Source organism: Trichoderma breve, chromosome 2 (assembly GCF_028502605.1).
Source record: "Trichoderma breve strain T069 chromosome 2, whole genome shotgun sequence".
NCBI lineage: Eukaryota > Fungi > Ascomycota > Sordariomycetes > Hypocreales > Hypocreaceae > Trichoderma > Trichoderma breve.
The window spans coordinates 6035320-6046753 of NC_079233.1; the positions used below are offsets into that span (position 1 = coordinate 6035320).

The 11434-nt window shown below is 51.9% G+C and overlaps 2 protein-coding genes across 2 annotated transcripts; one reads left to right on the forward strand and one right to left on the reverse strand.

Moving 5' to 3' along the window:
- Positions 1-3097: 3097 nt before the first annotated feature.
- T069G_04034 (vacuolar protein sorting-associated protein 62 domain-containing protein) lies at positions 3098-4711 on the forward strand (the record flags this gene model as incomplete). The annotated part of the gene is made up of 1 exon (XM_056171244.1): positions 3098-4711. The coding sequence occupies one exon, from the start codon at positions 3098-3100 to the stop codon at positions 4709-4711; it is 1614 nt and encodes a 537-aa protein (XP_056032136.1).
- A 3583-nt stretch (positions 4712-8294) lies between these two features.
- T069G_04035 (uncharacterized protein) lies at positions 8295-9133 on the reverse strand (the record flags this gene model as incomplete). Its single annotated transcript, XM_056171245.1, has 2 exons — positions 8295-8397; positions 8454-9133. The coding sequence occupies 2 exons, from the start codon at positions 9131-9133 to the stop codon at positions 8295-8297; spliced, it is 783 nt and encodes a 260-aa protein (XP_056032137.1).
- Positions 9134-11434: the final 2301 nt, after the last annotated feature.

The following is an 11434-nucleotide window of genomic DNA, read 5'->3' on the forward strand; positions in this document are numbered from 1 at the left end:
AATAGCAAATGGGGATGCTATTCCAAGACACGACATTCCTTCAATGGCCACGAAGAATAGCAAACCAAGAAGCACCAAGAAATCAATAAGGGGTAGATGTATGACTAGCTCTACAGAAGAGAGGGAGTGAAACTGATAGCCCATTGACTACATCGCCATCTTGGCAGCGATGTTGTTTTTCGCTTGCGGATAAATGCGACAAAAGAGTCATGTGTGGCCCTTAGCTGCCCATGAGGCACAACTGAAGGTAGCCTTGCATATCTACAGACGTCTAAGAAGCCAAGCCATGATAGGGCGATGTTGACCATTGGGTGCTACCATGTGGCCGCCTCAGCAGAAGTGGTTCGCCACACATGGTTGCATCGATTAGCACACAAGCGAGTTTTAGAACACAGCAGCAACGGGACGATCTCTTGGCTTCTGACAGTTCAAGGGTCCACGGGATGAATCCAGCAGATGAGGCTAGTGATTTGCATGGATGGTCCATTGCCTTGTGTACCAACCCGCGATCGTCGAGATGACCTTCAACTGCCGCATGCTGATACCATGTACTGCTATTGGCCAGATCCGAGCCAGCGACCAAGGGCCGCCAGTACGCAGGAGGGTGTGTGGATTGTCAGGAAGGCACAAAAAGATGAACATAATCACCTTGATAGAAGCCATTGATGATAATGGTCGCGACCATGCCATGACCATGACCATGATTGAGGACATATCAGATTCCAGTTCAAAACATGCCATTCCATGCCATGTACCGAGACTTGTGTTATCTGGAGGCCAACCGTCCCACTAGTGGGTACTAGATTTACGAGTACGAAGCACCATAGTAAGCAGTCAATCGTTGTGGTGGTTCGAGTGAGATGCATGTATGTACATGGAGACTACTATATCCAAGTAATTGATGGGCGAAAGTGTATAGTAAGCTACTCCTGCATGCCTTGAACTATAAACAGATATCAATGTATGTGAATAATCTGCAGTTGCGGGTAAGCCTCCCGTTTACACGTAACCACTAATAGCACTTGCATATGAGGTAAGCCGGCTGTACTCCGTACACATATACTAGAAAGTACTCGAGTTTCTGGAGATGAACGATGTCGGAGCTAAAAAGTGGTGTCCGTTGTAAAGGGAGCCCGGCGCCGATTGTGAAAGGACGCAGAGCGATGCATGCATACTGACTAGTGACTAGATGGGTAGAATACAATGGAAATGCCTCAAGAAGCATTGCACGAGGGATGAATTACTTGTTGTCATGTCTTCTCACGGCATTCGGTGCTTTGGCATTTGGGCTCTTTCTGGATTAAGACTGCCGGCCGGCTTAATTCATGCAGAGTGCCCGGATATGGCTTGATGACGTATTGTTTTTGAGTTTTTGGGGTGGCATGCCTGACAGGGAATGGAAGACCAAAAAAAGAGTTTTTGGGATGGAGAGTCCGAGTACCCGGCAAACACCGAGCATCTTGATCGAATTGATGCTTCAGGAGCTGCAGATTCAACACCTTGATGAAAGCAGGTAAAATGCATTTCTGGTCTCTCGATTGAGTGTACAGTATATCGAATGGCCATTGGTTTTGCCCTTTCCATCGGGTGGATTTCAGGGTAGCCTCCAAAGACAAGCACAAAGCAGAACTAGTGGTTTACGAAGACACTAATACTGCCACCTACTTTAGGGATTACCTACCGTGGCAGAGTTTTTCTCTCTTTCGGGATGACATGCACCAGGCCCGTTAGCACTACGAACGCGGCCCACGATGCGCCATCAGATGGATCTCATAGGCTCTCGAGATTGCGGCCGGCGGGGGGTTCATGGAGACGGATGGTGGTTGAAGGAGGTGAAGCAGAAACGAAACCTCAATAGTGTCGGCCTTTTAATGCGCAAAAGAGGAAGAGGAAGAGGCTTGTATCCGTAGGTTCAATAGTACTTGTACAACGCTGCAATCCTAATGGAGTGGCGGTCGTGGCTCCACGTAGCACTCTAATGTACTGCTACCTGTTCTTTCTTGAGTGCTTACAGGCACTCGCACTGCAAACACGTTCGCTGGCAAGCTGGCAAGAACACATGGTACCGCTTGCGTGCGGAGTCTAGCGAATGACATAGCGAGATGATAGGAGGAGAAGGGGGCAGGCGCGGAAGGTTGGTCTTGGCTTCCTGTCAGGGCGGCTCAGCCGGACACTCCTTCCACAGCCAGGCAAATGCCTTACAGGCACAGGTACTGGTACACGCCCTCCCCGGCGCTCGGCTTCACAGGCCTCGTACTCGTACTCTTGCGCTGGGCGGTCAGGCAGCACTGCGAGGTACCGCGAAGCGCCCGAGCAATGCCGAGCCAATCATGGCCGCCACCGCCCACTAAAACAAGCCCCTAGGGCCAACCACGTCGCCGCGTGGCAAAGTCTACAGGTCCAGCCGCAGCGCTACAGGTACCGATACTTTGGCCGGTGCCGGTGTGGAGTGTCCACCTGCCGCCCGAATGCAAGTACAGTACCTGGACAAGTACCGCTCTGGAACACACACACCCTCACCTCAAACCACCATCTTGCGGCCTCGATGGCTACGCTTCCCGCCTTGACTTTTTCTTCCTTTCTTTTCTTTTTTTTCCCTCTCTATTCTTCCCCACCTCCTCTTTGATATCGCTTGTGATCCGCTTGGCCATGTCGCCAGGGGAGTCGTGATTAGTGCTTTTCGCATCGTCGGTTCCCCTTCGTGATGCACTTATAATAGGCCTTACATTCCTCACCCTGTCTCAACTTATATCCGCTTCCAGCCCCAGCCGCGCCCCGGACCTCCCGCTTCTTCCGGAACCTGGGCCTGTCGACATCTGTCGTTCGTTCTTCTCGTTCTTTTTCATGAAGGTCTTCCTGCACGACATTTATTCCCTCTTCTTCCAACAGACATTCGCCGTCATCCTTTGTTCGCAGCCTTACCAGATCGATCGTCATTCCACATCATAGCCACCTCGAACAGTCCAGCTGACCGTCCTCGGCTCCCGGCAATCGTGCTTTATAAACCGTCCACCACCCAGCTACCTATATCCACCTCGATCAACACGCATATACTTCGACCTGTCGTTGCCGATCGCTCCGGCGCATCGAAGCCGCCATGTACTGGCTGCGACGCTTCACCATTGTGACGGTGCCGCTGGCGCTCATCATCTTCGTGGCCACATACCTACCTGTTATCCTCGATCCCTCAAACAGAGGCCCTGAGAGTCGCGCTCGTGATAGACTCTGGGTCAGCAGCAGTCCCTACTTCTGGGATCGCCAGGCCTGCCGATGGATTAGTCTTTGTGGCCTGCACCACCTGAGAAGGGACCCTGCCGTGCTCCCGCCCATCCTCGACGACGACCCTGAAGATGAGCTTTTGAGAGTGGAATTGCGTAAGCGCATGGATAGCAAGCGAATGGACCGTACGTGGGAGGAGGATGCTGAGCTCAACGCCCCAAACCCTGAACTGCGAAAAAGCAAGAGGTCCGATATGAAGAGAAACCCAAAGGAGCGACGGAGGATCCTCAGAGACGTTCCCCAATATGTTCTCGATCATGCCCCGCTGGTACACCTCTACTCTGGCGAGCAATTTTGGCCGTCCGACATTCGCGAGCACATCGAGCACATGACTGTCACGGTAGATCATAAACGAGTCAACTTGACCGAGAAAGTATCACTGCACAACCTGCAGGCACTCAACCGCTACGACAACCAGATGGTCACGCTTCACAGCAGAGAGGACGTTGAATCTCGACCAAGTTGGCTCCATAGCCATGATAACCTGCCAAGCCCATTCGATGACCCTGATGCTTCTACGCCGCCTCCCGTAGGGAACGGTAGAAAGCCGCATAGCGAGCCCGACACTTGGTTTGATGTGGACAAGAAGCATCCTGTGCATCGTATCTCGGATCCCCGGAATCATAACGTCCCCGCATATGCTCCCACGCCCAGCCCTGGCAAAGAGCAGCAAAAGGTCATTCCGCGCGGCCACAAACCAGATCCCGACGGCTACTCCAAGGCGCCAGCTACTCTTGTCCTTGTGGATAAGGGCTCGGGCATCGTTGATGCTTTTTGGTTCTTCTTTTACAGCTATAATCTAGGGCAAACTGTGATCGGCCTGCGTTTCGGAAACCATGTGGGTGACTGGGAGCACTGCATGGTGCGCTTTCAGAACGGCGTGCCCCGTGGCATTTTCTTCTCTGAGCACGAGGGTGGTCAGGCGTACGCTTGGGAGGCAATTGAGAAGCGTGGCATCAGACCCGTCATTTACTCGGCCGTTGGCTCCCATGCCATGTATGCTCTTCCCGGCAACCATCCCTACGTTCTGCCCTTTAAAATGCTCAAAGACGTTACGGACAAGGGACCGCTATGGGACCCCGCGCTGAACAACTACGCTTATTTTTACGATTATACACTTGAAAATCCAAAAGACACCATCGAGCACGAGGACGGCATCGCAGAGCAAGGGCTCACGCACGACACACACAGCTTCACCCCTGCCGCGTCCAATCCGGATGCTCCTGTTACGTGGCTGCACTACCAGGGCCGATGGGGCGATGAGACTTACACTCTTGCAGATATGCGACAGTGGCGTCTCTTTGGCCAGTACCACTATGTGACCGGACCCAGTGGGCCTAAATTCAAGAATCTCGAGCGCCAGACGCTCTGCCCGGCGAGAAACTGCCGCCTGCTCTACGAGATTGACCCCAAGGGCACCTGGTACCATTAGACACACATGCATATTTCAGCATATGCATCGGCACAAAGCTAAGGCTCGCTGCCTTGTTTGTTTTTCCATTCTGCTACATATTTTGAACACTGTTCGCCATGGTTGGATGTATACCCAATGAAAGATGGGGAATTGATACCCAAGAGGGACCGAATCACATGGAATTGGTTGGAGGACTTTTCGCGGCCTGAAATGCATCTAGGAATGATGCATCGAGGGAACGAAATGTCTTGATTTTTTTTTTCAGGCGCTTCTAGACGGGCGCGAGAACGCACCGGCGTTGTTTTCTTTTTTACAACTTGTGCACCTTGGTTTCCCCCCCTTCCCCTCCTTGTTTTTTGCATATTGGAGTTGATAAATGCTTTCGTTTCCCGACGAGTGCCTCTTTGGCCTCATGACGGTCTTCACCGACGAATTGATGATTTTCTCTCTCTTTCCTTTCCCTTGCATTTCTTCTGGTGTTTTTTTTTGATTGGGGGAGGAAGTTTCCCTGGGCATTTTTAAAGAGTCGTTCTGGGGAGGCCTTTTGATACCCGATCCCGCTAATACCGCGATCCCCTCACACACTCACGCAAAGTACATGCATACAAAACACATGCACCCTCTATATCTACCTTATCTATATCCACATGGCATTACCGTTATCATCACACAACATAGAATTTTGCTGTTACCCTCAGTTTTTACTGATATAGATTTGTCCCCCCCTTTTTTTTGGGTGCGAAAAATAATATATACCAGATAGGTAGTTGATACTTGTCACTACATAAAAAAAAAAAGAAATCAAGTAAAATATTTTAAATCAGTACCTGTACATTGGCCGTCGTGCTTTGTGGTGTAGTATTCTGTGTTCTGTGTGTCTCGTGGGGTCTGTCATATGCCACCACCCTTTTTAGCACCTGACGATTTTGGATGGCACTTTGTGTCGCGGTTTTTGGAATCACACGCCAAACATGTTTTATCTTTGATTGAGACATTGGTAGATTTTGTGTGAGAATTACTTGGCTAGTATTCTCACGGTGTATGTTTCTTGTCTATGAGAAATATGCAAGAAATCTGCCTATGCCTTCACCTCGGCGTATCCAAAAAAGCGAACAACAAATGTAGTAGGAGAGTATATAGTATACTGCGATGAAGAAGAACGAAGTCCGCCTGTTTTATCCAAGAAAACGCCCCAGCCCGATAGATTCTCCGCCATCAAAAACACCTCCAACGCCATACATGAGGCATAAACAAAGGAAAAACAAAATCCACCAGCTAGATATTAAACACGTTGGCCGCCCTTGCATGTTGTATATGCGACCCTATACCCATAAATCCCATGAGAATCATTTCTCATCTAGAACACGCCATGCCTCGCAAACATGAGAAGAAGAATAAAGAGAAGAAGCGAGAAAGAGGAAGAAAGGGAATAGAGAGGTTTAGCCAACCTCAGTTGTCATCATCTTGGTGGATGCTAAATTCTGATGATGCGCGATCGGTCTGGTCCGGCCACGCCTTTTGCGTGCTTGGATACTCAGACGGCGGCTGGCTGCTGTTGTCGCTCTCGTGCTCCACCTCCATGGCGTTGGGGTCGACGTTTTCGCCGTCCGAATGGTGAGCGTTTTCTTGATCTTCGAGACCAGGCCAAGCGACGTCCCGCTCTCGCTCCCGCATCCATCCGGGGTAGCTATTCCGAGAGGAGGAAAGGGGCCGAGCAACTGGCTGTGCACTGGTGATGCTGGTTTTCTCGTCGTCCCCATCGTTGCCGTAGTCGTTTTCGTCGACAAAGGATTGGTCAGAGCCGCTGCTCTCGAGTATCTCAAAGTCAATATCATCGTCTTCGTCATCGTCGGCGTCAGAAGGGGGAGCTGATTCAAAAACGCTGCTTCCTCGTTCTATTAGGACTTCCCCATGGGCAGCGATGCTGTAAGGCGTAGCATAGCCACCTGGCGTAGTGCCCCGAGCAGGGGTCGTGCCCCTGCCAGGAGTTGTGCCTCGGCCAGGGGTTGTGCCACGGCCGGGAGTGATACCTCGACTAGTGTGGCGATCGTGATGACCGATGGATGCAGGAATTGGCGATGCGGTCCTCCTCGGCGTGAATCGAGGATAGCTGGGCGATCGAGCACGGCGCCTCTTCCTAACACCAGCCTGAGGTACGCCATGAACGCTCGGTGAGGACCGCCGGCTGTACCCACGGGATGCGAGTCGCTGCCTGGGATGTCCACTCTGGATCATTGTGGAGCTGATGGTTGCCGGCGATGTCCTAATAAAAGGCGCCTCTGATCCCTCTCGACTCCTTGTTATCGATCTTTGGAGGCGGGCAGCGGCAGCCGGGCTGGTCGCTCGGTACGAATGGTTGGCAGAAAAGTATTCTACCGAGGGCGATATTGACACCCTGTGCCTTTCCTGGCGGTGTTGTATGGTGGGGGGTTGCGCATTTGGCGATTCGTCAAGCAGCTCATTCCATGCCCAACACTCTTCAAGGGAATCCGCCTCGGGCACTTCTTGTGACTCCGTAACGTCAGGATACGCCGGTGGTACGTCTTTTAGCCTCTGCCATGTCCAGGCCGAGTCATATGCTTGATAGTCCTGGAGGTATGCGTCAGGATGGGTAACGAACAACCTAGGTTCCGTTGCCTTCATCATGACGGAGGCCAGAAACTGCACGTCCCAAAGTGCCGGGGTCGCCATTTCGTCGGGACTAAGGAACCGTAGTCGTGAATCTTTGTGGATCTTCCGCAGAGGAACCCATGAAGACTGCAGCCCCATGAACTTGGATGCCTTCAGGCCGGGGCTTTGAGGTCTCGTATACATCTGCATATCACGGAATACATTTCCAAAGGCAGCTAGCATCGCCATGCTGACGCTTCTCGCATCTGGCGCCTTTACTTTTATGGTCTTCACCAGCCCGCGGCTCCTCAGACGCTCGTCGGCAGCGCTCTTATTACCACAGGCCCTGGGAAACAGCCATTCCCTGCCATGGTCATGCGTGGGCCAGTCGCCCATAGCCGGAGATTGGGCTCTAGGTGTGGATGTGCTCAGCGTCATGGGAAGCTGAGTCCAGTCGTCTCCATTTTCGGTATTGGGATCTGTTGGGAATAGGTTCATATGCTGCCAGACCCTTTTGAGAGGAAACGGAAGAAAGACAACCTCGACCTCCCACGGGTTATTCCAGGTAGGCATGATGGATTGAAGTTGGTCGACCTGGGCTTGTAGCGACTGGAGCTGGCTGTATACTTCTTGTGAGCGACTCGGTCGGTTAGCCGCACTGGAGCTGACCGAAACCATACTTGGGCTGGCAGCATCCTCCTGGCGATCGTGACGGAGACTTGCATTGTCATCAAGAACGCGCCTCTCAATGTCCTCTACTTTGCTCTCCAGCTCAGTGACACGAAGGTCCATGTGTTCATACTTGTCTTGACACTCCTCGTGGGCGCTGCCGGAGAAGGAGAGCGTCTCCAGCCTATCAAGTCGTTGTGCGTGGCCACCGACAGTGTCAGCGAGGTTCTTCAGCGTCTCACGAGGTATGGCCTCAACTGCGGCTGCAACCCGGGGTTCGATTTGGGTAGTAGCAGTGTCCGGCCGTGAGGGTGATTCCTCATCAGGGGCCAAGAAGACGAATGTCTCTTCGACGCTCGCAGTCTTCTGCTGCGTAGGAGATTCTTGCAAAGCAGTCTGGGCAGCGGATTGCTGTAGCATTCCAGCTGGACTATTGTGGCTGAGAGTCTGTAAGCCTTTCCCAGCAAAGGGCCTGAGGTACCTGGTGTGCATGGAAGAAGTGGTGGAGGCCGTCTGGGACATGAGACACTGAGCAGGAATAGGTGGCAATGCATTACGGGCATCTGGTTGGGTTGGTGGTATGATGTTTGTCCAGGCCATTGTATCCGGCATTGAGTTGGATGCCTGCTTGGGCGTGGGAACGGCTCCTAGAGTATCGAAGGGACCGTCGAAGGATTTCTGTAGAAAGGATAGCGGGGGAGCTCCATTGAAGCTGATGAGTTCGGGTCCAAGCACTGCCGCCGTTTCCTTTGGTGAGATGAGATCCAGAGTCGGGCTTAGGGGGTCTAGTCGTTGTCTAGACTGTAGTTTCTCGAGGTCGAGCCCGGTGTTGGGAGTTGGCATTCTCTCTGCCGGCAGTGGCAGTGGCAGTGGCAGTGGTTGAGGCTGAGGCTGATCTCGAGGTCGCTCATCATGGAAACACGCATGATGGTTGCACATGCACCATCCAGCCTGGTCCACGACGGGGCTTCCCGTAGATTGGAAAGACCAGAAGCGACGGCAGCCGCATCGCGCTCCTCCAGCGCCGGGCGTCAAGTCCACATAATTGCACCCGCCACTAGGGAGTTGAGGAATGGCGGTGCGCACGACTGGGGCGGTTTCATGATAGAGGTCGAAGAACTCAGCGCCGAATTGAGGTGTGTCGAATGGGTTCGCGGCCATTGGTATAAGTCGTGATTGCGTCCAGCGTGAGAAGCGGTGGAATGTGAGTAGAAGGGGATCAGGAGTCGTGGAAGCGTCGGGCTCGCTCGTTGCGGAATTGACAGGCTGGCGGTGATGCGCTCAATCTCGGAGGAACGCAGATTTGAGCGTCGCACATGAGCAGGCCCAGACGGGTCGCAGGCTTGGTCGGCCTTAGTTCATGGCACGAGTAGAGGAGAACGAAGAAAAGACAAGAAAAGATGAGTTTGTGGAGGCCGCGGTTGAGAGCAGCTGTCGGTGTCGGGACGGTTGAGGTCGCAGCGGAAATAGAATGCCCACGATGGTGGCTCGAGGGAGCGGGTAAAAGCGAAAATGCGGGCGACGGTAGAGTATTTATACCGGTCTATGGCGGGCGAAGCATTGCTGACTGGAGAGAAAGTAGAAGCAAAGACGGACGGCAGAAGAAAAATGTAGAGGCAGTTGTCAAGTAAAGAGTAAGAGAGTAAGAGGATGGGATGCGGGAGAGCAGAAGCACGGGGATGCATCGAAAAGGTGGGAGCTTTGGGTCTGGCTCTCCACATTTCGGCTCCCTCGAACGCGCCTTTCTGCCCGCTAGAACGAGACAGGCACGGCTAAAGCTGCAGCTCTTACGGAGTCCTAGATAGCGAGTGGTTGCCTCACATTGCGGAATGGCAGCCTGGAAGCAACAGATGGCACTTTTACAGTATAAGGCGCATCAGATGGACGTCTTGAGTGGTTGCTTGCGATCGGAATCTATGTAGTCTTACGGCTTCGTCCAGACGGTATCGAATCTAATAGGTGCAAAAGCGCTGCACCTGATGGCTGCGAGATGCCCGTTCGTTGGTGACCTTGGGGAGACCATGACTGGAGAGTGCCAGACAGGGATAATGCAGCCATCATCTTGTCCGACGCTGGTTCCTCTGGGGTACTCTTTCATTCGTCCTGGTTCCGCATCTGCCGGGCCTTGATGCCCAATGTCACCTTATACACACGGGAGCCCGTTGTCGCTGGTGTTGTTCGCTACAAATTCATCATCTAGAAGGCCTCAACTGTTACAGTCATCTACTCTATACAAATCACATAGTAGCGGTGATATGAACTACCATCAACACACTCAGCCTGCCCTCTCCCAAACACAATAACACAATAACATCAACAAACAAATAAGTCAAAAACCGCAATAACAAAAACATCTTCACCAAAACCAAAACTAAAAACATCCATCCATCCTCCCTTCCCACCCCGCCAACAAAACCGACCACTTTACGCGGTGATCTTCTTCCCCCCCAAAATCCCATCTCCCATCTCCCTTGAAACGCGACCAGTGCTTAAACACGCCGGTCCAAAAGCCTGCCCACAATGGAAAGCAATTCCCCCCAATGGCATCGGTCGAATACAATGGGGCACCGTGTCTTGTCGGCATGGCCCGTGCCTTTTTTGCACTAATGTCAAAGTGCCTATTTAGCAGTTGTATTTTACGGCGTGGCGCTGTCTCACCGGAATCAATCAAACAGAACATACAAGTAGCCATCAAGTCCTGTCGTCATCCATTCAAATCCTCGAGAAATACAAATTTGATGTAATGGTAGATCTTCTCACTCTGTATCTTCATATTTGATTATGTCTTCAATCACAAAATGCTGGCTCTCCCACATCGACGGCATCCAACCAACAAAAGCCCCCCCAACTCTCATCAGGCTGCCCCACCACCCAATCTTTCTCTCGTGGGCCCCGTGCCATCATCAATCATCCATTGTAATTCCACACGACCTCATTAAATAGTATACCTATTTATTTTATGAGTTACTCATGATTCTGCAATCAACATCGAAGAATACAGCTTAACAATTACTCCATACACAGTGAGAAAATAATGATCAACATAGCCTCGTCTCGTCATCATCATCGTCATCACGGGTTCGATCCGGTGGGCCCCCTTCCCGCCCTGCATGGACACGACATGCCATCGAGCCACTAACTGCCGTTTCCTCAGTCCTTCCGCGCCATACAGACCCCTCTTCTTCCTCTCAGCCGCATATCAGATGCATGGAATGCCACGTCGTAAGTCAATAAGTGATTATATTCGAAATCCCCCCTTTTGGGAGAGGGTTGAGAGCGTCCCTTTGTAAGAAAAAGGTCCGTGGTCTCATCTTTGAGTATGGATTTGTCCAAATATGTCTATAACCAAGCCATGTAAAAGAAAAGAAAAGGAAAATAAAAGAAACGCCGCTTCCCAGCATGTCCCATCATTAACATCACTCGTCTCGCGCCAACAAAATCCATTATGCCTTGCTCTTGAAT